Source organism: Vulpes vulpes, chromosome 11 (genome assembly GCF_048418805.1).
Source record: "Vulpes vulpes isolate BD-2025 chromosome 11, VulVul3, whole genome shotgun sequence".
In the NCBI taxonomy this organism is placed as follows: domain Eukaryota; kingdom Metazoa; phylum Chordata; class Mammalia; order Carnivora; family Canidae; genus Vulpes; species Vulpes vulpes.
In genome coordinates, this window is record NC_132790.1 from 24,706,609 (window position 1) to 24,733,998 (window position 27,390).

General features: G+C 36.4%; 1 protein-coding gene across 5 annotated transcripts in view; it reads right to left on the minus strand.

Annotated features, from left to right (window-relative positions):
* The window catches only part of FCHSD2 (FCH and double SH3 domains 2), a 309,076-nt gene that overhangs the window by 52,700 nt on the left and 228,986 nt on the right, over window positions 1–27,390 (minus strand). For 2 of the 5 annotated variants that reach the window (XM_026010536.2, XM_026010538.2), the window contains exons 10-12: window positions 13,114–13,209; window positions 11,772–11,843; window positions 2,918–3,034 (exon numbers count right to left, since the gene is read on the minus strand). In XM_026010536.2, coding sequence (XP_025866321.2) covers window positions 2,918–3,034; window positions 11,772–11,843; window positions 13,114–13,209 — 285 coding nt within the window. The remainder of the gene's footprint in view (window positions 1–2,917; window positions 3,035–11,771; window positions 11,844–13,113; window positions 13,210–27,390) is intronic. The other 3 variants (XM_026010537.2, XM_072727352.1, XM_072727353.1) reach the window with 2 other exon arrangements.

Genomic DNA, 27,390 nt, shown 5'->3' on the forward strand with positions numbered 1-27,390 from the left:
ATGCATGTGTGCTTTAGTATGCAGCACAGAATGAAGGGGGGGGGGCTATGTCGATTTTTGGAATTCTCTCTATATATCTCCATACTGTTTGGTACTGTACCCTGAAATTCATGCCACTTCAGCTACTCTGAACTTCGATCTCTGTCATCTCAATTCAGCGAGTCTGTGGTTCCCTGCTTCAGTTCTCACTCCCTGCACTGCAATATAGAAAGTGCTTTTAGGTAGAAAACCTGGGAGGTCATATGGCTACTAATTTTATGGATTTTCCCCCCTTTCTTCTGAGGTTTCACACTTCTGTTATTGTCTGTTGTACAATATCTGAAAACATTTGTTTCATACACTTAGACTAGTTTTAGAGTTGTTGATGCAGGAGGATAAGTGTGATCCCTGGTAATTTATCATGACCAAAAGCAGAATTGGTTTTAGTATTAAAAAACCCTTGGGCAGCCCAGGTGGCTCAGTGGTTTAGCGCCGCCTTCAGTCCAGGACGTGATCCTGGAGACCTGGGATCTAGTCCCACGTCGGGCTCCCTGCATGGAGCCTGCTTCTCCCTCTGCCTGTGTCTCTGCCTCTGCCTCTCTCTCTCTCTCTCTCTCTCTCTGCCTCTCATGAATAAATAAAATCTTTAAAAAAAAGTTTAAAAAATTAAAAAAAAACTTTATTGCTTAAATTATACCTCACTAGATTAAAGCTTATCACAGGTCATACTATTAAGAGACGGGAAAGTTGTTGCAATCTGCCTGTATCTATCTCCCAGCAGAAAGACAACAGTAAGAGGAAAGAGATTTATTTAAATATCTGAACATTTACTTTCAAGTACAGTAAAGCATTTTAATAGAACAAAGTCTCTACGTGTTTTACACTTTGAAGTATAAACCTGCAGTAATTAATCACTATTTATTGGATATATAGTAGATAACTTGTCTCCTACTTCACTAATTCTTTGAGATAAACTGTATTAGAGGAACTACACTCAAGAAGCCTTATATGTCCATGAATCTCATTTAGAAGATCAGATTCTGAAATTTATATTAGAGTCTGACACCAGGCTTTGGGGGATTTGGAGTAAAGAGGGGAGTTTTATTTTGCACACAAGAGGGATGCAAACTGTTACAACTAGAAGGTAGACTGTGGATGACTGTGTTTTTAAAAAAAGTTACTACAATATTTCCCATTCCACATGTTCTTCTAGAACCTTCCTATTTCTCTACCAAGAAGTAGAGTTTATGTTCTCGCTCCTTGAACCTGGACAATAGGACTTTGTGATTGCTTCAGTTAACAAAAATATGACTCAGGTAAATAATATCATGTTATTTCTGAGGCTAGGCCAGAAAAGATAACATAGCTCCTACTTGGCTCATTCTTGGGACTCTTTTGGAGCCCTTTGCTACTTTTGGAGCCCTTTCCTACCAGGTAAGAAGTATAGCTAAGCTGAAGCCACTGTGTTGGAGAGACCATATGGAGAGACCACAGAGAGACAGAAGCGGCAAGCCAAGTCTATACAATCGCTAGAGTGCTAAGAGACAATTAAAATGCTCTTTTTTGGAGCACTTGGGTAGCTCAGCTGGTTAAATGTCTGTTTTTGGCTTAGCTCATGATCTCAGGGTCCTAGGATAGAGTCCTATGTTGGTCTCTCTGCTCAGCTGGGAGCCTGCTTCTTTCTCTCCCTCTGCCTACTTGTGCTCTCTCCTCTCTGTCAAATAAATAAAATCTTTTTAAAAAAATGCTCTTTTTTGTGACATTAAGTTTGAGGTATTCTGTTTTGTGCATTAGATTAGTGGAACACTGAACTCAGGATGCCATGAAACAGTAAAAAGAAGTCAAAGCAGGCAAGAGGATACATGTATACACAGAAGAAAGGTTCGATGTTGGAGATATTAATTTATGATTTGTTGGTAAGTGGAATCATGGTACTGGTTTCGACTGCCTATAATGAGAATAAATAAGATAGCCTAATATAGAACTCTGAGGAATTTAAATCTTTACCTAGGAGGTGGAGAAAGAAGATCTATAAAAAAATACAGGAATGGCCAGAGAGGCAGAAGGAAAACCAGGACAATGTTAAGTCATGGATAACTAGAGAAGACAGTGTTTCAACACAAAGGCAGTTGTCGATTATGATGAAACTGCCAACAGGTTTTGAGAAATAAAAATGTCCATTTTGGATTTAGCAGCATAGACATCACTAGTGATTTTGCCAAGTGTAGTCTATATGAAGTATGAAGGAAGGGAAAGTAGGAAAAGTCCAATTATAGGCTAAAAAATAAGTGTGAGATTAGGAAATATAGACATTAAATATGAATTCTTTTAATAAGCTGGATGTGCAGGTCAAGAAAAAGTTATAACTAAATGTAAATTAGAAAAATTTTACTATAACTAAAGTAATTTCTTTGTGCTTAAAGTTGAGTCCTAAAGATACATTTTTTTGGTGCTTAATTTTAATTTTGTAATTTTAATTGATTATTTATTTATTTATTTATTTATTTAGTTAAGTAAACTCTATGCCCAACTTGGGCCTTGTCTCATGACCCTGAGATCAGGAGTCGCATGCTCTATGGACTGTGCCAGCCAGGTACCCCTTGAAGATACATTTTCATGGAATCTACAATTAAATCTTCAAAAAATTTGTTTAGGGCATTAAATGCCTAATTCAATATAACATGTCACCTGAAAGATAGTAACACACTATCACTAACCTTTCTTAGGAAATTCTATGACAAATGGATAAATTACTGTATTGCTTCTTGAAGGGCTTAAGGAATTTCTAAGCTAAGTAGATAGCTGAGAGCATACTGCTGAGTTGTTGAAATAACAGAAAAAAAACATATAAGATATTTTTCACATTAATAAAACTCAACTCAAATTGGTTTGACATTTGGCTTATGCTAAATGTAGCCAAAGACTCTATTACACTTACCCGTTGTTGGTGAACAATGTTTTTGTGCTCACGTGCCACACGTGTGGCCCATTTTCGAGCCTCCTTGTTTAGACTGTGCTCCTCTGTGGTTCCAGTTTCTGATTCTAATTGTCGGCTCTACAACATAAGAGAAAACAGAGCCAAAACTTTATTGTACCTCCTGAAATCACTACTGTTTGTAGGTGGACCAGAGAGCCTTCACTTAATCAGCACTCAAAACAAGCCATGCTCCACTACTGTGGGAAGCAGTATCTCATGTCAGAACATTAGCAGGACAGTACGAAACCATAAATGACCACAGGTTTTTTTCATCTTACACTCCTTAATATTAGAGCTTCATCTTTAATACTGTGGACTGATCCATTTTGGGTGTGAAGAAAGCTAGCTACGCAAAGAAAAAAAAGTATTCATGCCAACCTACTACAACACTAAAATAGTTGCATAGGTAAAGTGGAAACAATTCGATAGTTACAATGGAATTTTAAAAAACAATCAATGGATAGAAATGAAAAGAACAAAACAATATAGAAATAGCAACACAACCTCTCTGTCCCCAAAGACACTGGGTTTAATTTAGTTTCAGGTCTATTACCAATTAACCCAAATCCCTCAAACTAGTTTTTGCCCTTCCTCTGGACTTTAATGTCGTATGAAAGAGAGGGGTGCTATATCAGTAAGGGTTTCATCTAGTCCAAAATACTATTATTATGTTTCACAAAGACCAGACTGCAAAATCTAAATTAACGATAGTAATAGTCCCTACTGTATAAAGTATTATGAAAAGTGCTTCATATAACTTTTATTACAACTTTACAAGATGAGTCATACATCCATCTTATAGAAAAGGAAACTGAAGCTCAGAGAGGTTACATAAAATTTCTAGTGTCTACCAGCTATTAAATCTTCAACTTTAAAAAAAAAAAATAAATCTTCAACTTTGATTATACAAGTCTGATTCCAGAATCAGAGCTCTTAACCACTAAACTATTTTAATTTTCTCTAAACTCTTAAGAATCCATGAAAATGAAGAAACCCATGAATAATTGGGAAAGCAAACAATTTCTTAACTATGAATTATCCCAAGAAGATTTTAATACAAAAAAGAAGCAAAATTTTACAGTGGAAAGATTTTAGAAAACTGACTTTTGCAAGGCGACATAGCTCAAATTGGGGGAGTAAGTAGAATTTGGCTAGCTGGATTAAAAAGTATTTCTGTTGAGGGGATTATAGGCAACTTTCAAAAACTTTTACTCTATGCAGACATTTCAGCTAAAGCTAGACTGTACAATGATAAATGTATTGAAATAGAGCAAAAATTTTTTTTAATCTAACCAACTTCACAATTACATTTTATCATTCTGATTCATTCTTTGGGGGTATTAAGAATCTGGGAACCATCTTTATTATTACATTTTGCTTTGTAAAAGGATCTAGGCATTTGAATTTTAATTCATTCTCAGAAGTCAGGATTAAAAACGTTAAACCCTGGATGCAGATTACAAATGCAATCTACATTAGCCAGAGAAATCTAATGTATAAATGGAATGCCAGAAATATGTATTCTGAGGAGCCCAGGCATAGGTTTTTAAGTCAGACAGACTTAGTTTTAATCCTATGTTCATTATTAGCTTTATATGATCTTGGGCATGTTATTAATCGAAGTCTTAGTTATATCTGAAAACTAGTGAAAATGCCTGTCTCATAGGGGGTTATTAAAATAAAATGTGCTCATATAATAAGCATTCTTTTATAAACCTTCTCCTATATAATTAACTATCCAGTAACTGGTAATTGCTAATGCTAAACAGTTGAAAATTACTTGAAACAAAATCTTGTTATTAATAAAAAATTCCAAATAATTCCTACGGTCTTGCTAGCCCAAAGAATGAATCAGAAACAAGATTGAAGATATGCTACAAGATCAAGGCAGATCTCAGACAGAATGCACTTATAGGGAATAGAATAGATGAGAAAGGAGACAACTGATGGAGAAATTTGATTTTTATCACTGAGCAACATTTTAGGAATAGGTAAGTGGGTTTAAATGTGTACAGGCTGCAGATAGGCCACAGCCCTACTTGCCCACACATAATCTCTTTTTACTAAGTATTTCCTTGCTTGAGAGCTGGGCAAGGAAAGATAGGGCTTTTTTTCCTTTGTCTTCGGGGTTTTACTATTTTTCAGACAGGAGTGTCCAATGATCAGGACGGACAACAAATGCCACTGATTGGGAGATACGATTTTGTGATTCAAATTTTAAGTTAATTTTTTTTCATGAATTCTAAATTCCTCAAGCCATGGAAAGGCATGTGGAAGCTACCTATAACTCAGGTCTAGACAAATGAGAATTTCCTACAAGGCAAACACAGCCCAGATGTTAAAACAATATACAGAAAAATGTTTAATGCTGCCTCTACCATCTAATATTGATATAAATCAGAATCTAGTGTAGATCAGATGGTGATGTTAGCAGTGGTTGATTCTACCAAAGGAACTGCTAGTGACTGCTTCTTTTTTAAATGTTAGCTAATTTAATCTTTAGTTCACTCTTTAAACATTTTTCCTTTACCTCTTAAAAATATATTTTGGAAAAAAAATGTATTTGGAACATAAAAAGAATAATTACATATTTAAGCTATTAAGCACAAAAATTTAAAGCACATTGTTATCTGCCTGAAGCAGAATATGAGAATTTTTAAATTACGTATCAAAAAGCACTGTGGCCTAACTCTGAAAAAGTTCTTATTGTATTTCTTTTGAAGAGACATACATAATAACATCGCAATTTTCAGAATAGTCTCACAAAAATAATTCAAATAAATTACAAACTGAAGAGAAATGCTATAAAAGAACTTTTCTATCAACTTTTTTTTTTTTTTTAAGATTTTACTTATTTATTCATGAGAGACACACAGAAAGTCAGAGACCTAGGCAGAGGGAGAAGAAGCAGGCTCGATGCAGGGAGCCTGATGGAATTGCCAGGATCATGCCCTGAGCCAAAGGCAGATGCTCAACCGCTGAGCTACCTAGGTGTCCCCTTCCTATCAAATTTTATTATTTATTTATTTATTTATTTATTTATTTATTTATTTATTTAAGATTTTATTTATTTATTCATGAGACACACAGCGAGGGAGAGGCAGAGACACAGGCAGAGGGAAAGCAGGCTCCATGCAGGGAGCCTGATGTGGGACTTGATCTTGGGTCTCCAGGATCACACCCTGGGCTGAAGGCGGTGCTAAACTGCTGAGCCACCCGGGCTGTTCTCTTATCAACTTTTAAGTATAGGATAGGTAGTTTCTAATTTATTTGTCAGCTTGGGTATTCGATAAGTTAGGTCAACTAAATGTGATTCTTGAGATCTTTGGAAACATCAGATTTTAGAAATCATACAAGTTTTAGTAGAAAAACATTACAGAAGCAGATGGGTCTTTTCCTGGAAAATAATGTAAATCTAAACACAAACCTATGCTGTTCCCTCTGGGTAAAACAACTTCCTTATTGTTTTTTTTTTTTTTTTTATTGTTCTTCAAATCTCAGTTCAAGCACTATGTGAAATCTTCCCTGATTTCACAGACAGACTCAGGGGGCTTCTTCGTTGACATATTTACATTGTATTAATTTATTCATTTGTTAGACATTTGCTGAGCAACTACTAAGAGGCTAATATTTCATAATACTGTGACTGCTGGCATGGTTCCTGTTTATCTTTAGGCAATTTGAGGATGTGAACCCTCAATAAAGTTTGGTCAAATAAAACCTAATACCCTCATTCTAAAGTGAGGAGTAGGCCACCAGATTATTGTAATGGCGCTTGCAGAGGTGACCAGAAATAAATATACTGCATTAGAATGCATTAGAATTAGTTTCTAACTGATAAAGGAAAGATTATTTTTGTAGGGAAGAACAGAGTGAACAGAGGAGAAAGAGAATTTATTGTGTCATGCATTTTAATACAGGTTCTTGAAGTGGACTTTAGGGTTGAGATCCCTCTCCTACTTCTACAATAAAAGGTTTCCTTTTTCTCGCTTAAATACCCCCACAAAACCCATTCAAAATAGATGACTGAGGAAGGACTTTTTTAAAAAATCTCTAAGGGATTTTTATAATTTTATGAAATTTATTCTTTCCTTAAAAAGTAGTCACTGAAATCTGAAGTATGTTTATTCTTTAAATGTCATTCTGGCTAACATACTTCACCTACTTCATATCCTCTAGGCCTCAGCTTCTTCACGTGAAAACTAGAACATTTGAAGATGAGATGAAATATGATTCTTACTACTGCTGCAATTAATTTTAAGATAACAGACTGACTCATGCCTTATCTATAAGCAACAGGAACACTGTGTTTCTCTGGATAAGAGATCCAGAAACTGGGATGCCTGGGTGGCTCAGTGGTTGAGCATCTGCCTTTGACTCAGGGCGTGATCCTAGAGTCCCAGGATCAAGTCCCACATCGATTTTCCTGCATGGAGCCTACTTCTCCCTCTGCCTATGTCTCTGTCTCTCTCTCTCTCTGTGTCTCTCATGAATAAATAAATAAAATCCAAAAAAAAAAAAGGGTATCCCAGGTGGCCCAGCGGTTTAGCACCGGCTTCAGCCCAGGGCATGATCCTGGAGACCCGGGATCGAGTCCCACGTCAGGCTACCTGCATGGAGTCTGCTTCTCCCTCTGTCTGTGTCTCTGCCTCTCTCTCATGAATGAATAAATAAAATCTTAAAAAAAATCCAAAAAAAAAAAAAAAAAGAGATCCAGAAATTATGCTTTTCTACTGCTACTGCTCTGAGCTCCAATTTTTTCTTAGCATCATCTGAAATTCTACCCTAACCCAAGAGTAGAAGAGCCTCTATAAAAATAAAATAAATTCTTAAAACATAATTTTAATATGCTTGGAATTTTAAATTCATGACAGAAGACAATTCTAGGAAGTGCTGATAAAAACTACTTAATGTAGAAAAAAAAAAAAAAACTACTTGATGGGTAAAGTAGGGTAGATGGGTGTCAAATTTCCGAGATGGTGAGGGACTGTAGATGTTGCAAATGTTAGATATCCTTGACATAATGAGAAAAAAATGTTTAAATTCAAGTCTGTAGAAATCCATTTACATAAAGTTGTATATCCACATTGACATAAATATGTTCCTGCAGAGAGAGGTTTGGGAGGCTATTGATCAAAATATTATCAGTGATTACCTTTGTGTGTGTGCGTGCAGGTTTCTTTTTTTAAAGATTTATTTATTTATTTTAGAGACAGTGTGCATGTGTGCAGGCACATATGAGGGGAAGAGGGAGAGAATCTTCAAGTAGACTTCTGGCTGAATACAGAGTCCAACACTGCTGGAACCCATGACCCATAAGATCATGATTTGAGCTGAAACCAAGAATCTTAACTGACTGAGCTACCCAAGTACCCCTCAGTAGTTACATCTGAACAATGATAGTTAAGGTGAAAACTTTCTACTTTATGCTTTTTTATAATTAGAAAACTATAGGGCAGCCCCGGTGGTGCAGCAGTTTAGCACGGTCTGCAGCCTAGGGCGTGATACTGGAGACCTCGGATCGAGTCCCATGTCGGGCTTCCTGCATGGGGCCTGCTTCTCCCTCTGCCTGTGTCTCTGCCTCTCTCTCTCTTTCTCTCTCTCTGTGTCTCTCATGAATAAATAAATAAAAACTTAAAAAAAAAAAAGAGCTGTAATCACAGGCTAGATAAAAAAGTGAACTTCCAGGCTCTTTTGTGTCAGTATATTACCAAGGCATCAATGGAAAGCTCTGGATACCTGTAGGTAGAGAAGGCACTAAATCCAGAAAAGCACAAAGACTCATTATACAGATAGTAAATTTTCTAAAAAAAAACAAATAAGTCCTTTCTGAAAGACCGAAAAACTTAGGACAATGCCTTCTGAACACTTGACAGCCAGTACTGCTGTTTCTGGAGAGCAACACTCATATTTATAATCAGAGCCTTTAATTTTTGGATACTGCGGTCAGTATATGTGTAGGAGGATGCGACCTATTTACTCACGAGAGAATTTTCCACAAATTCTCTATCACAGCATATGCCAATGCTATACACAATATAAAATTTCCATCAGGGAACCCTGGGTGGCTTAGCAGTTTAGTGCCGCCTTCAGCCCAGGGCCTGATCCTGGAGACCTGGGATCAAGTCCCATGTCCGGCTCCCTGCATGGAGCCTGCTTCTACCTCTGCCTGTGTCTCGATAAAGCTACTCACTAAACAATGATAATTTTCAAGTAATTTCCCTGTATTTATACGGATTCCATGTAGTCACTTATAGACAAGGATAATTTTGGGTAAATACTTTTTTCTCAGTTTTACTGAGAAATAATTGACATATATTATTATATAAGTTTAAGGTGTACATTATGTTAGTTTGATTTACATATATTGTACATATTTTTAACAGATGTATAAAATGATCCAATTAAGTGAAAATTTAATGTGCAAAAGTTCCAAATTACAGCAAGTGTCCACTTAATATAGCTTTTAATCTTTACATGGAAGAATTACATACCACAACTAGTGGCTAAAATAATGGAAAAAGATGATATATCAGAAATTTGTCAGCTATTTTTTAAAAGATTTTATTTATGAGAAAGAGAGAGAGAGAGAGAGAGCGAGCACGAGTGGGGGCAGTAGAGGAGAGGGAGAAGCAACCTACCTGCTGAGCATGGAGCCCAATTCTGGGCGATCCCAGGACCCTGAGATCATGATGTGAGCCAGGCAGACACTTAACCAACTGAGCCACCCAGGCACCCCTGTCAGCTAGTTTTTATATCTGCGATACTGTGGTAAAAATGTCAGCTAATGATATCTGTGAAGATCTTACTATTTGCAGTTCAGGAAAAGTAAAGAGGAAAAGGTCTTCTCATCCCTACCAGAAAATTTGGGGAAAAAGTTACCTTAAGTTTTTCCTGTCTTAATATATGGATGTGTGTGGTTCCCATATTATTCCCCATCCCAGGCTAAAATAGGATGGGAGGTCCTTTTCATAGGACCTGAAGGAAATGTCCTTAAGGGTACACATCACTAGTTTTGGTAATGGAAGGGACAAACACTGAGATGTATGCAAGGCAGAGGTGCTGAGGAAGAAAAGTATAAGAGGGATAAGAAGGGACACTAATTGTTAGCATTGGCTGCTGTTTATTCTACACAGATTGCCTTTTAGGCTTATAAACTGCTAAGAAAGAGGTTGATGAGATCTATATTATGCAATAAAAAAGGAGAGCAGAAGTTTCAAGGGAGTTTGATATTTTGCTATTTCTAAAACAATTAGGGGCAAAAGCTAAAAAAAATATGCTTGTCTTATGGAAAGATAGGGGAAAAAAGATAGTCAACATTTACTCTATATCTACTATGTGCCAGGTATTGAATCAAATGCTTAAGTATCTCATTTAATTTTCAAACCGATTAAGGTTTTCAACATTTATATATGAGAAAGCTGAATCAGCGAGGTTAAATATATATAAATATATGAATAAAATAAACACAGCTAGCAAATGGCACAGCCAGGATTTGCTCCAGAGCTCATGATTTCTCATTATATGACACCTGTATGAGTTTTTAACACAAGCATGACCCACCTGATAGCTGAATGACTCTCCAAAATTGAGATCCTAATATATGTACTTGTCAATTTTCCTAATCAAACATTCACTTTTGGGGGGGGGTAAGGGAAATTTTAGGGCACATCTCATCCTTTAGAATAATCTTACATTAAAACTTTCATTTCAGCAAAGAAAGGTGAACATTATTCTTTCTAGAAAGGATTCCTAACTTTCTAGTATCATCTGAAAAATGGTAATTGAGGATATAAAGTAAGGACAACCATAGAAATCAACAGCTCTATACGGAAGTAAAGACAAGGAAATCTTTCAGGGTTAACCATGAAACAACAACTAACTTCCATCAGACAAAACTTGCAACTGACCATTGTCATTTGTAATGATCTTATGGTAAACACTAAGATTCTCAATCTAATTCTATGGCTATGGGACACCCTGGGTGGCTCAGTGGTTGAGCATCCGCCTTTGGCTTAGGGCGTGATCCCTGGTCCAGGGATTGTGTCCCACACTGGGCTCCCTGTGAGGAGCCTGCTTCTCCCTCTACGTCTCTGCCTCTATGTGTCTCTCACGAATAAATAAATAAAACCTTTTTAAATTTTTTTTTTTTAATTTATTTATGACAGTCAGAGAGAGAGAGAGAGGCAGAGACACAGGCAGAGGGAGAAGCAGGCTCCACGCACCGGGAGCCCGATGTGGAATTCGATCCTGGGTCTCCAGGATCGCGCCCCGGGCCAAAGGCAGGCGCCAAACCGCTGCGCCACCCAGGGATCCCAATAAAACCTTTTTAAAAAAAATAATTCTATGGCTGTAAAAAATAGAAATAATTGTGTCTTTATAAAACCATTTTGGCAGTTTCTTTCGGTATATCATCCTAAGGCATGAGTCAAAATAATTATATATTAAAATAAAATGACAAGAAATTTTGATCCATCTGCAAGTAAAGATAAGCCAAAAAACCAAAAAGGGTACAATCACTTCAAGCCTTGTAATATTGTGACTGAATGTTTTCATTTGGACATCTTTGACTTTTGCAGGAAAAATAAAAAAGTATCAATCTTTTCACTATAAGTAGGAAAGGAAATCCTTGATTTATATGGGAAAATGAAAAGCCCCAGTTTAAGCATCCAGTGGCTCCTTACACACACACACACACACACACACACACACACACACACACACACTTTTAATCTCAATACCAGGTCCCACCCTTCATTAACATGCAAACCCACACATCCCATCTCCCCCACCCTTGACCCATACACCCAAATACCTCAGCTATGGTCATTCTCAGAGCACTGACAGGGGAGAGCTCAATATCCACCAGCTGGGCAGCTTTTAAACTCTGCCCAGTAAAGATTGCACAAGGACAGAAAATAGCATAGTTAGAATTTTAAGGCAAACAGGGACACACAGCTAAGAACATTTAGCACAGTGTCTAGAAACAAAGGAGGATTTAGGATTGTAGTTGGGCCTTAGACAAGTGAGATGAGAGCTTATCTACTCTTAGAATTCTGATTTTTCTGAGGAAAATGGGAAGAGATAAAATAATTTCGAATTAGTCACAATTTTAAATCAAGCTTAGTAAACCTGTCGGTATCCTGTATATTCTAAAGCCCTGCTTCATTCTTCTCCAATAAAGAAGTCAAATTATATAGGACAACATTGCTGAGTCATTAAGCAAAAGCAGACTGATTTTTAAAAAACGGCATTAATATAAAGGGCAAGGGTTATAATCTAGAGGTAAATGCTGATTTCCTACATAGCCACAAACAGGGCTCCTTAAAATGTAAGAAAAGTAATGAAGATATCTCCAGCAAAGGTTTCTACTAAACTGATACCATGAAACTCTGATTTCATAAATTACCCTGGTTCTGATTTTAGGTTTACTAAAAGACCTTATGAATATAATTTGACTTCTCTCTTTGGCTTGCCTATATTGAAAGAATGTGTTAGATATGCCAACATGTGCTTTCTCAACTTGAAGAAGTTGATTATCCTTTATTTAATGTATCAAATTAGCATACTGATTCTATCTTCTTTAATTCAAATAGTGGCAAACATTTTTCATAAACTCAAGGATAAAATACATGATTAATGTCTGCTTTTTAAAAATTGCCAATTTGGCATTTATATTAATGTTCTGACATTCTAAAATATCTGAAAGGAATTATAAAGGGCCTGTAATTTTTTATAAAGCCAACCAAAATACGTGCAGGCACATATTCACTGTTGTTTATTGATTCTATTCCGGTTAAAATTTAACCACTGGTTTCTTTGGAAGTGTGTACATATGAAGAATTTCATGGATACAAAGTATAATTCATATTTGGATTGAAAAAATATTTTATTGAGTATTTCTTCTTCCTTCTGTTCATTTTGCAGGTTTTTAGTTACATGTCTTACAACTTAACCTAATTTAAGTTGCTAACACAAAGACACTGGGTTTAGTAGCATTTTGGAAAGGAGAAATGTCCGTTTCTCTGTATACTCACAGTTTTGTTACAAAATTAAGGAGACACACTCAGTTTTTTCTGTCTAGTCCAAGGACAATAGCTATTTGAGCACAAGCATAGCTTAAAAACAAATGGAATGAAAATCTGGAATTCCCTTACAGTATCACTGTCACAGGGCTGGAACTGGAAGGGCTGGGGTTTGTGAAATACAGCATTCTCTTGTAAAAACAGCTGAAGATTATAGTCCCGTACCACCTAAAGAGAAAATAAAGTATCTTTAAGACTTTAATAAGGTTATGATGTCCAGTAACCATGTTTTAAAGTTTAATATTTATTCTTCTGCTTTCCAAAAATGAGAAATTATCCAACACTATATGATCAAAAGAAAATGGGAAGTACGCATTTTTTTTCATTTTAGATAAGAGTTGTTACTTATGTGTCCTATTTTCTCAATAGTCTAAATATGGAAAGTACTAGTTTAGAAACTAGCCCAGATTTTGGGACTAGATAATATGTAATATTTTAAGATAGCAAAAAAAAAAAAAAAAGATAGCAATTACACAAAATGTTGCTCTTTTTAATGGGGGCAGTGGGATGAAAACAGGGAAGCACATTAGTCTCTTAGGTCTCTCCCAGCAACAAAGTTTTGTAGACTTCTTAAAGTCTGCTATATTGAGATCGTCATCCACTAGGAAACTGCCAGAAGACCTCACCCATAGCACAAAATAGTATTAAATTTTTTGTAAAGTAGGCTTGAAGCCTAAAGTGGGGTTTGAATTCATGACCTCAAGATTAAGAGTTGCATGCTCTACCTGAACCTGCTAGACACCCTACAAAATAGTATTTTTATAGTACTTCTTGACACCTTTTCTAGGAGGTTACAGTCTTTTGTGATTTTTTTTTTTCATTTTAAGTAATCTCTACTTCATTTTAAGTAAATCTCTCTTCCTGCCAATGTGGGGCTGGAACAAACAACCCCAAGATCAAGTAGTTACATGCTTCTAGGACTAAGTCAGCCAGGTGCTCTTAGGAGGTTACATTCTAATTACCATCTTAAAGCATACTAAGAAGACAAATTAAAAGGAATTCATATAGAAAGGGAACTTTGATACACGGAATGTAGCAAAACAAACAGTACAGATAGACAGCCAACTGAAAAGACTTCACTGCACTATATACCCTGGGAAAGAGTGGGAATCAGCAACATTTGGTTTTGTAGAAACCCATTTTCCATTTTGTTACAGTGTTTACCCTTCATTTATGTTTCATTAGCACGTCTGCCAGAGAATGGGCAGAAGAAGAAAGAAGTTTAAAGAAGCTCTGTAGAAATACCTTAGCAGTCCGGGGAAAATGGTTTACCAAAGAGATATAGAAAGTAGGTGTTATATTTCACATTTTATTTACCAGCACAAACCCAATTTCCTATTGCTCATTCAACAACCATTTATTGAGAGAGCTTACCAAGACCAATGTTAAATGTAGAGGTGAGGGCAACATATAGATGAACAAAGATGAATAAACAAGGCTAGCATCTTCAAGGAATTTATAATCTAGAAAGTGGGAGAACGAGACAGTACACAATTAAATACACTGTGGATGTATGTAGAAGGTACTAGGAGAACATAAAAGAGGGGGATATTTAATCCAGACTGATGGGGTGAAATGGGGTGAGGAGAACTTAGGAGAATTTTGTCAGGCAAGGCTGGCTGAATAAACATACTCTCAAAGGGAAATGTGTTTTTTTCTTTTCCTGGATTCCAGTTTTAAGCTGTGAAAGCTCTTGACACAGCCCTGAGAGCCTCACTAATCACCGTGAAGAAAAAGCTAAGAGGATTACTCTTCTAGTTACAACCTTTTTAGATTTCAACTTTATTAAAACATATGTAAGAATAGAGACAACAGTATAACATATCCCAATATACTCATCAATCAACTTCCAAAAATGTCCCCTTGTGCCCAGTCTCGTTTCATCAATAAACCAATCTACCTCTTCCACCCTCAACTATACTGAAGCAAGTCCCGGACATATCAATTCATCCATAAATATTTCAGTTTTATACCTAAAAGTCAAGGGCTCTTTTAAAAAAAACACCTGTCCATGTTAAAATTTACAATACATGCTTATAAAACAATAAGAGATCAAATTTCCCTGACTATCCCATATATTTAAGCTTTTCAACTCAGGAACAAGGTAAGGCCTCCATAGTGCACGTGGATGATGTTGCTTAGGTTTCTTTTTGTTCATAGGTTCCTTCTTCCAACACTTTTTTTCTCTCTTGAAGTTTATTTGCTGAAGAAACTGTGTTTTTGTCCTGTGGTGTTTCCCACAGCCTGAATTTTGTTGACTGCATCCTTGCTGTGTTCTGTTCCCTGTATGTCCTATAAATTGAAGCTTGATTGCATTCTGGGTTTTGTTTTGTTTTTATTTCTTGCAAGATGATACTTACTTCCATGGGAAGGCTTGCCTCTGATTTACCTATTTTTATGATATTAACAGCTTTAGTAGGCTGAAGGGTAGCCCCTAAAAAGGTATATCCATGTCCTAAACCCTGGAACCTGTGAATGTTACCTCATTTGGAAAAGGACCTTTGCAGGTTAAAGATTTTGAGATAATTCCAGATTCCCTCAATGGGCCCTAAATCCAATGATAAGTATCTGTATAAAAGACACAGAAAAAACACAGAGGGAGAGCCAGTGACCATGGAAGCAGAGATTAGAGTGATATGGCCATAAGCCAAAGAATGCCTGTAGCCACCAGAAGCTGGGAGAGGCAAGGGCTGATTCTCCCGAAAACTGTTTGAAGGAATGCAGCTAGGATGATCCTTTGATTTTGGACTTTTGGGCTCCAGAACTCAGAGGGAATAAGTTTCTGTTGTTTTATGCTACCTAGTTTATGGTAATTTGCATAGTAGCCATAGGAAACTAATGTAACAGGCCTATGATAATAAATCTATTGGAGGATGCAAAAACTAGAGATTTTTCTATTTGTTTTCCTATTAATCTAACAAGGAATTCTATCATTCCTTTGTCATTTATTAGTTGGAATAAGGCTATAAAAGAAACTTTGCAAGTTGACTATTTAATTACCTTGAGGTATAGTTTGTATAAGGAAGGCAAGATAAATGGTTCTTTCTCTTTATTATCTAGTTGTCCAATTAAGTTGTTTCCCTAGAAACCTCCAAAGAATGCCTAATTGTAACTTTAATAAATTATTATTATGAAAACATGGCTTTAAAAATATTCAATGTGCTTTAGTTCACTGCAATTATCATTAGTGATGCTATAATCATCCCATCTTTGGCCAGTAAGATCACATTCTAAATCCTTTTGATATGACCTAGTAGTTTTTGAAAGTTTTGCTAGTTTCTTTGGTTTCTACTATGACAAACCATTTAAGGTTTATCTTATATATTTCATGCCCCAGACTTGGAGAATCACACTTATCTTTCTTAAAAGCCCTGTCTCCTTCCCCTTACTCCTAAATGAGAGAGAAAGTATTCAGAAAATAAAATCTGGACACTAGAGGTACTAGGTTAGTCACTGGTCTTTTTCTCAAACATTTTATTTTGAAAGGAAGTCACAAAGAGACCCTATGTACCTCCCAATGTTGGCACCTTGCATAACTACAGTAAATATCAAAAATCAGGAAATCAACACTGGTACAAAGCACAGAGCTTATTTAGATTTCACCACTTATGCATGAACTGATTTGGGTATGTGTGTGTGTAGAAGTCTATGCAATTTTATCATGTGTGTAGCTTCATGTAACCAGCACCAAAATCAGAGGCTTAACTGAACCATCCACAAGATTCCCTTGTGCTACTCTATAATAGCTATATCCACTCCCCTCATTCCTGATTTTTGGCAACCACTAACCTATTCTCTATCTCTATAACATGTTATTTCATAAATATTGTATGATGGACTCATGCACCACATCTTTTTTTTTTTAAGATTCATTTGAGAGAAAGTGAAAGGGGGGGAGAGAGAGAGCATGAACAGGGGGATGGGGAGAGGCAGAGGGAGAGAGAATATCAAGTGGACTCCCTGGCTGAGCACAGAGCTCAATGCAGGGTTCAGTCTCATGACCCATGAGTTAATGACCTAAGCCAAAATCACAACTCAGAGGTTTAACCAAGTGAGCAACCGAGGTGCTCTAGCACCTGTCTTTTTAAGATAGCCTTTTTAAACTCAGCATGATTTCCTTGAATATATCAACAGTTTGCCCCTTCTTAGTGCTGAGTAGTATCCCATAGTATAGACACATCAAATTTGTTTGATCCTTCACTGACTGAAGGTCATTTAAACAATTTCCAGTTTAAATGACCAGAATAAAACTACTATGAACATTTGTCTGCAAGTTTCTGTGTGAAATAAATTTTTATTTTCTCTGGGATATATGCCCAATCTCACTCTCTCTTTAAAAGTGTTAGAGAGGTATATCTGATATGCTATAAACTATATATAGTTTGATAAGTTTTAACATAGCTGTACACCTGTAAAAACATAATCACAACCAAAATAGTGAATATATTCCTTACTATCAAAGGTTTCCTCATTCCCCTTGTAATCCATCCTTCCGTTCCTTTTCTGCTCCCCTCTGTCATTTCTTGTGATAACTGAGATGAAGCTTTAAACCTTGTTACAGATGTATCCTTCAGCACCTAGCACAGTGACTTTGCCTAAAGTAGCATTCAAATGAACAGATATTTAAGAACACCTGTCTATCCACTGCTGAGATTAAGTAAAAGAATACCCATATTGCCAATGCCCTCCTTATCACATGCCTCTTCAGACATTTTTCCTAGTTATCCTTTGATTAATTTTAATACCACAAATATACTATATATGTGTATATACTGTGGCCCACTATAATATTTAACCCTTCCCTAACTATCTGGAAGCAATTTTTGCTCCCCTTTGGGGGGATTATCACCTTCTCTGAGAGTGCATACTCTAGAGGTAACCATCCTACTGAATTTACCCTTCTCTCTCTTTTTCCATTTATTTTTTTAATTTTTTCTCTTTTTTCCATTTAAATATTATTACTACATATATCTCAAAATGATATTATTTTCTTGGGTATTTTTGAACTCTTAAATGGCATCGTAGTGTTTGTATTCTTTTGTAACTTGCTTTTCAGTCAATATTGTATTTGTGAGTCTCATGCATATTAATACATGTGCCTACAGATCTTTCAGTTTTATTGCTGGTATGGTAATCCATTATTCATCCTATTGTGGACAGCTGGGTTCTAGCTTTTTAATGTTGTTATGAATATTTTTCCAAAAGTGTCCTGGTACACATGTGCAAAAATTTCTCCAGGATAATTTCTTAGGAGTGGAACTGCTGGGCCATAAGCTAAGTACATCTTTAGATTGACTAGATAATGCCAAATGTTCACAAATTGGATATAGCACTCTGTACTACCCTGGGCAGTCGATGACTTTCTGGTAATCCATATTCTCACCAATACTCATTCCTATCTATCTATATTTTTGTCAATCTCATAGGTATAAAATACGTATAAAATAGAATCTCATAGTGGTTTTAATTTCCATTCCCTGGGTGGCGCAGCGGTTTAGCGCCTGCCTTTGGCCCAGGGCGCAATCCTGGAGACCTGGGATCGAATCCCACATCGGGCTCTCGGTGCATGGAGCCTGCTTCTCCCTCTGCTTATGTCTCTGCCTCTCTCTCTCTCTCTCTGTGACTATCATAAATAAATAAAAATTTAAAAAAAATGAGGATAAGTATCTATATTAGTTTCCTACGACAGCCAGAACAAAGGATCAGACTGGGTGGCTTAAATAACAAATTTATTTCCTCTTAGTTCTGGAGAACTAAGATCATTTTACCTTAATAACCTCTTTAACGATCCTATCTCCAAATTAAGTAACAATCTGAGGTATTAGGGATCAGGACTTCAACATATGAATTTTAGGGGGATACAATTTAGCCCATAATAGCATCTTTTAAATGGCATAGCTATTAATATATTTTATTCTCTGGGATGTGTGTTGTATGATATATCAGCAGTTCACTCCTTTTTATAGACAACATTCCATTGCATGGATATAGCATATTTTATTTATCTAATCATCAGCTGACAGACATTTAGGTTCCCACTTATTGGCTATTATGAATAATGCTGCTTTGAACACCTGTATGTGACTTTTTTGTTTTAATACGTTTTCAATTCTCTTGAGTGAAAGTGCTGAGTCATACAGCAACTCGATGTTCCGATTTTTGAGAAATTATTTTCCATAGTGGCTGCACTATTTTACATTCCTAACAATGTTTGAGCATTCTAATTTCTCCACATCCTTGCTAACACTTGTTATTTTCTGTGTGTTTGGTTGATTTAAATTATTAAAGCCATCCCAGTGAGTAAAAAAATGGATGTAATTGTGGTTTTGATTTCCATTTCCCTAATGACTAATGATGTTGAATATCTTTTTAAGTGATTATTGGCCATTTGTAGATCTTTTTCTAAATTATTTTTTATTCATTGATTTTTTTGTATATATATTTAAAATATTTATATTTGAGAGAGAAAGAGAGAGGGAGAGAGAGAGAGTAAGCGAGTGAGCAGGGGGAGGGGCAGAGGGAGGAGGAAAGACTCTCAAGCAGACTCCCTGCTGAACTCAGAGCCCAAGATGGAGCTTGATCTCATGACCCATGAGATCATGACCTGAACTGAAACCAAGAGTTGGACACTCAACTGACTGAGTGACGCAGGTGCCCCTGTATATCTTGTTTAAAGAAATGTCTATTCAGGTCCTTTGTCACTTTTTAATTGGGTCATTTGTGTTTTTGTTGAGTTCTTTATATATTCTAAATATTAAATCCTTATTAGACAAATGATTATAAATAATTTCAAATAATAAATAGTAAATAGTAATTATTATAAATAATTTTCCTCTCCTATGGGCCATCTTTTCCATATTCTTGATAATATTCTTTGATACAGAAAGGCTTTTATTTGGAGAAGTCCACTTGCCTATTTTTTCTTTGGTTGCTGCTGTTTTACTATTAAAACTAAAAACATACTGCCAAATCCAAGGTCATAAAGATTTCTTCTATAGCTTTAGGTCACTGATTCATTTTGAGTCATTTTTTGTATATAGAATGAGGCAGGGGTTCAACTTCATTCTTTTGCATGTGGCTATCCTGTTGTCTCAACATCTTTTGTTGAAAACACTATTCTTTCTTCACTAAATGGCCTTCGTAACCTTGTTGAACATCAATTGGCCATATGTTTGGGCTTATTTCTGGACTCTCAATTCTATTTCATTGGTCTATATGTCTATCCTTACGTTAGTACCACATTATTTTGATTAATTTTGCAGTAAGTTTTGGAATTGGGAACTGTGAGTTCTTCAACTTTTTCTTTTCAGTGTTATTTTTGGTTATTTAGGACCCCTTGTAGTTCCATATGACTCTGAGGATTAGCTTTTCCACTTCTGAAAAAAAAGGCTATTGGATTTTTGATAGGGATTGACTAAATCTGTAGAATGCTTTGGGGGAATACTGCAATATTAGTAATATGAAATCTTTCAATCCATAAATATTTATTATTTCCATTTATTTAGGTCCTCTTTAATTTCTTTCAGCAATGTTTTGTAGTTTCTCAATGTACAAGTCTTTCAAACCCTTATTTAGATTTATTCTTGGTATTCTATTCTTCAGATACAATTACAGTTGGAATTCTTAAGTTTCTTTTGGCTTATTCAGTAATGGGAGTATAAAAACACAACTGATTTTTGTGCTTTGATCTTCTACCTATAACTTTTGCTGAATTCATTTATTAGCTCCAGTACTTTTTTTTGTGGTCTCTATAGTATTTTCTATGTATAGTTATGTCATCTGCAAATACAGATAATTTTATTTCTTCCCTTTCACTTTCCTTTTTTTTTTTTTTTTTTTTTAAGATTTTACTCATTTGAGAGAGAGAGAGAGAGAGCTAGCACAAGCAGAGGGAGAAACAGAGTCCTCATTGAGTGGGGAACCCAAAGTGGGGCTGAATCCCAGGACCCCACAATCATGACCTGAGCCAAAGTTAGATGATAAACTAACTAGCCATCCCATTTTTTTTCCTTGACTAATTGATCGCACTAGGACTTCTAGTACAGTGGGGGAAAATGGGCATCTTTGTCTTGTTTCTTATCTCAGGAAGGAAAGCTTTCAGATTTTTACCACTGAGTGCAGTGTTAATAAATGCCTTTTATCTGTTAATGAAATTCCCTTCTACTCCTAATTTGTGTTTTTGTCATGAAAAAATGTTTAATTTGGGGCACTAGGGTGGCTCAGTGGTTGAGTGTCTGTTTTGGGTCAGGTCATAATCCCAGGGTCCTGGATGGAGTCCTGCATCAGGCTCCCCACAGGAAGCCTCCTTCTCCCTCTGTCTATGTCTCTGCCTCTCTCTCTGTCTCTATGAATAAATAAAATCTTAAAAAAATGTTTAATTTTGTCAAATGCTTTTCCTGTCTTTTTTCCCCCTGTGTCTTTTGAGATGATCATGTAATTTTTTTCCTTTATTTTATTAAGTTTACTTTTTTGCTTAGTCTTCAAAGTATTAAGAATGGCAATAATAATTTAATTTCCAACAAAATAGAGAATAACAATTTTATTTTTTGAATTGTTTAAAGAGAAGAGCTATGTCACTAATTGGTAGGAGTTTCCTTTTGCAGACAGAAAGCAAGCACATGTGAACAAACTATAAAGGCCAGTGGAACTACTTTTGGAGTTACTATCCTAGAGAAAATATTTATGACAACATCTGCTTCAGTTACATATACAAAGCACTTCATAAAATATTAAGGAGAAAAGCAAGCTTCATAAATAATTAAAATCAAACAAAAACTCCTAGGGCCAGGTTCTCCCTTTAGGGGATGTAAGATATAGAGAGCACTGTAACTACAGTTCACCTATAGTTAAGGCCAGAGCCAAATAGCCATGCAGAGCAGAGACGCCTCCATCCAGCACTGAGTCATCTTCCTTTTTTGTCCTCCCATCTCCCATTGCTGCACCTGGGATCACTGGATGGGAGAATAGGGCACCCCTCATGACTGAGGGCAGAAGTTGCTAGAAGTCAGAGCAGGATGCCTGGGTTTCCCCCTGCCTCCACCAGCCCCTACCATTTCCCCATGATATGGTAGCTTCTCCTTGGGCTTTCCTTGCCTACCCTGTCTCCTGGGATCAGAGAGTAGGATACTAGACATGACTCATGTCTTGGGTACATACCACATAGCAAATAAATGGTAGCAAAAGAAAAAAAGAGTAGTGTAGTGTAGCTACAGTGTCAGTACAGTTACCTCAAAATATATTTGAGAACATGCACAGTTATAATTTAGATATGGTGGAAAGAATAACCTCCTCCTCCAAGAAGGCTAATAAAGGTGTAGAATAAAAACCTAGAGTTTCAAACTTTCCTCAGGGTTATCAGATCACTGTGCTGCTTTTTACTAAAAATATTCTTACTATATTATAAGAGTAGAATAACAAGCTCTTTGTAACAGAAAAACACATGGCATAAAACTTGAAGTTATGAACTCTTGTGGTATTTTGGAACAAAAGGGTTCATCTCCTAGTTACATCATTCTTACTTTCAATCTAAACAGAAGAGCATCTCATTTATTACTCATCTGTGGGGAGCAAGAGTGACTGCAGAGGAAAATGAAAGCTTATCTCTTTATGTGTCCAAATCAGTTTATACATTTTAAATTCATTTTCTATGGAAATAATATAAATTAAAGAGATAATACAGTATGGTAGTACAGTATGGACAATACTATATGAGTATGTAGCCTCGGGCAGCCAAATAAACCTCCTGAGTCGGTTTTCCTCTCTATATAATGGGCATGATAATACCAACCTCAGAAGATATGCTAAAAACTCCTAGAAAATTAAGTGCTGTGTAAAATATTAGTTATTTTTAAAGACTGTACACTTACCTGCTTTATAAACTAAAGGTAGTGTATCCAATCTAACTTATTCTCAGAAAAAGAGATTTCAGACAATTTTGTCAGAGGACAACCTCTGATAAAATCAGAATGTAATAAAATAAAAACAAAATATAATTTCTAATAAAATTAAAAATGAAAAAAGTTACTCCACTCCATACTCCCACTGAATGAAGACTGAGAAAACTCACTTCTAAATAATTCATCAGTTAACAAGGGGGAAAATGCAGAAACAACAAATAGCCCTACATATATAATGCAGTTAAAGTAGAAAAAGATTTTTAGTCTTAAGTGGATTTACTTGAAAAATAATAAGCACATAAGCTGCAATAAAGTAGAAGGAAATAATAAATATAAAGTCAGAAATTAAGGAAATAATAACATGGAAGAGTAGAACAAAAGTTGGCTCTTGGAAGAGATTAATAGAATAGACTGGTAAATCTGATCACAGTGAGAGAAAGCACAAACTATATTAGAAATGAAAAAGGAGACAACTGTGGAGGCACAGAAGTTTATACACAAACATATACCATCAAATTTGATAAATGAGAATTTCCTAGGAAAGTATAAGTTACAAAAATGTACAAAAAATAGGAATAGAAATCCTGAATGGATCAATAAACAATTTGATCACAGGGCCCCTGGGTGCCTCAGTTGATTAAGCATCTGCCTTTGGCTCAGGTCAGGATCCCAAAGTCCTAGAATTAAGCCCCAAGTTTGCTCCCTGCCCAGCAGGAAGTCTGCTTCTCCCTCTCCCACTGCTATTCCCTCTGCTTGTGCTCTCTCTCTGTCAAATAGGTATATAAAAAAATCTTAAAAAAAATAAACAATTTGATCACTAGTCAAAAATCAACCATTCCATAAATGGAACAAAGCCAGGATGTTTTTATAGACTTTCTTCCAACATTCTCTTATGGAAAATTACAAATGTACATACATTAAAATAAGAACTGTACGGAAACACCCATATACCCACTACCTAGATTCTTTAATTAACACTTTTCTTTTTTCTCTCTCTTTCTCTTTTAAAGATTTTATTCATTTATTTGAGAGAGAGAAAGAGACAGCAAGAATGAGTCGGGGGTGGACAGAGGGAGAGGCAGGTTCCTCGCTGAGCAGGGAGCCCAATGCTGGGCTCTATCCCAGGAGCCTGGGATCATGACCTGAGCTGAAAGCAGATGCTTTAAGCAATTAACATTTTTCTACATTTGCTTTCATATAACTATCCATCTTTCTGCCCATCTTTCTTTCCATATATCAATCCTTTTATACCTTGTATTGGATTCTGGAGAGTAAAAATAAAGGAAAATAGAAGTTATGACAGGATTTCAAAGCACCAGGCTAGTGATCTTTATATTCCCATATCAACTTAATATTTTAAATGCTTTTCTAAAAATAAAAGAGCTATGGTACATTGAAAACAATAATACATACATATGAGGTGTTCAGGAATAAGAGTCTATGACTCTTTTCTTAAGAAACCCTGATTCTTTCAATGATATCGAGACCAAAAGAACTGTGGAACAGATCAACAGAACCAGGAGTTGGTTCTTTGAAAGAATTAATAAGATAGATAAACCATTAGCCAACCTTATTAAAAAGAAGAGAGAGAAGACTCAAATTAATAAAATCATGAATGAGAAAGGGGACATCACTACCAACACCAAGGAAATACAAACGATTTTAAAAACATATTATGAACAGCTGTACGCCAATAAATTAGGAAATCTAGAAGAAATGGACGCATTCCTGGAAAGCCACAAACTACCAAAACTGGAGCAGGAAGAAATAGAAAACCTGAACAGGCCAATAACCAGGGAGGAAATTGAAGCAGTCATCAAAAACCTCCCAAGACACAAGAGTCCAGGGCCAGATGGCTTCCCAGGGGAATTCTATCAAATGTTTAAAGAAGAAATCATACCTATTCTACTAAAGCTGTTTGGAAAGATAGAAAGAGATGGAGTACTTCCAAATTCGTTCTATGAGGGCAGCATCACCTTAATTCCAAAACCAGACAAAGACCCCACCAAAAAGGAGAATTACAGACCAATATCCCTGATGAACATGGATGCAAAAATTCTCAACAAGATACTAGCCAATAGGATCCAACAACACATTAAGAAAATTATTCACCATGACCAAGTAGGATTTATCCCTGGGACACAAGGCTGGTTCAACACTCGTAAAACCATCAATGTGATTCATCATATCAGCAAGAGAAAAACCAAGAACCATATGATACTCTCATTAGATGCAGAGAAAGCATTTGACAAAATACAGCATCCATTCCTGATCAAAACCCTTCAGAGTGTTGGGATAGAGGGAACTTTCCTCGACATCTTAAAAGCCATTTACGAAAAGCCCACAGCAAATATCATTCTCAATGGGGAAGCACTGGGAGCCTTTCCCCTAAGATCAGGAACAAGACAGGGATGTCCACTCTCACCACTGCTGTTCAACATAGTTCTGGAAGTCCTCGCCTCAGCAATCAGACAACAAAAAGACATTAAAGGCATTCAAATTGGCAAAGAAGAAGTCAAACTCTCCCTCTTCGCCGATGACATGATACTCTACATAGAAAACCCAAAAGCCTCCACCCCAAGATTGCTAGAACTCATACAGCAATTTGGTAGCGTGGCAGGATACAAAATCAATGCCCAGAAATCAATGGCATTTCTATACACTAACAATGAGACTGAAGAAAGAGAAATTAAGGAGTCAATCCCATTTACAATTGCACCCAAAAGCATAAGATACCTAGGAATAAACCTAACCAAAGAGGTAAAAGATCTATACCCTAAAAACTATAGAACACTTCTGAAAGAAATTGAGGAAGACACAAAGAGATGGAAAAATATTCCATGCTCATGGATTGGCAGAATTAATATTGTAAAAATGTCAATGTTACCCAGGGCAATTTATACGTTTAATGCAATCCCTATCAAAATACCATGGACTTTCTTCAGAGAGTTAGAACAAATTATTTTAAGATTTGTGTGGAATCAGAAAAGACCCCGAATAGCCAGGGTTATTTTAAAAAAGAAAACCATAGCTGGGGGCATCACAATGCCAGATTTCAGGTTGTACTACAAAGCTGTGGTCATCAAGACAGTGTGGTACTGGCACAAAAACAGACACATAGATCAATGGAACAGAATAGAGAACCCAGAAGTGGACCCTGAAATGTACGGTCATCTAATATTCGATAAAGGAGGAAAGACTATCCATTGGAAGAAAGACAGTCTCTTCAATAAATGGTGCTGGGAAAATTGGACATCCACATGCAGAAGAATGAAACTGGACCACTCTCTTTCACCATACACAAAGATAAACTCAAAATGGATGAGAGATCTAAATGTGAGACAAGATTCCATCAAAATCCTAGAGGAGAACACAGGCAACACCCTTTTTGAACTTGGCCACAGTAACTTCTTGCAAGATACATCCACAAAGGCAAAAGAAACAAAAGCAAAAATGAACTATTGGGACTTCATCAAGATAAGAAGCTTTTGCACAGCAAAGGATACAGTCAACAAAACTAAAAGACAACCTACAGAATGGGAGAAGATATTTGCAAATGACGTATCAGATAAAGGGCTAGTTTCCAAAATCTATAAAGAACTTATTAAACTCAACAGCAAAGAAACAAACAATCCAATCATGAAATGGGCAAAAGACATGAAGAGAAATCTCACAGAGGAAGACATGGACATGGCCAACAAGCACATGAGAAAATGCTCTGCATCACTTGCCATCAGGGAAATACAAATCAAAACCACAATGAGATACCACCTCACACCAGTGAGAATGGGGAAAATTAACAAGGCAGGAAACAACAAATGTTGGAGAGGATGCGGAGAAAAGGGAACCCTCTTACACTGTTGGTGGGAATGTGAACTGGTGCAGCCACTCTGGAAAACTGTGTGGAGGTTCCTCAAAGAGTTAAAAATAGACCTGCCCTACGACCCAGCAATTGCACTGTTGGGGATTTACCCCAAAGATTCAGATGCAATGAAACGTCGGGACACCTGCACCCCGATGTTTCTATCAGCAATGGCCACAATAGCCAAACTGTGGAAGGAGCCTCGGTGTCCATCGAAAGATGAATGGATAAAGAAGATGTGGTTTATGTATACAATGGAATATTACTCAGCAATTAGAAACGACAAATACCCACCATTTGCTTCAACGTGGATGGAACTGGAGGGTATTATGCTGAGTGAAATAAGTCAACCGGAGAAGGACAAACAGTGTATGTTCTCATTCATTTGGGGAATATGAATAATAGTGAAAGGGAATATAAAGGAAGGGAAAAGAAATGTTGGGAAATATCAGGAAGGGAGACAGAACATAAAGACTCCTAACTCGGGGAAATGAACTAGGGGTGGTGGAAGGGGAGGAGGGCGGGTGTTGGAGGGGAATGGGTGATGGGCACTGAGGTGGACACTTGACGGGATGAGCACTGGGTGTTTTT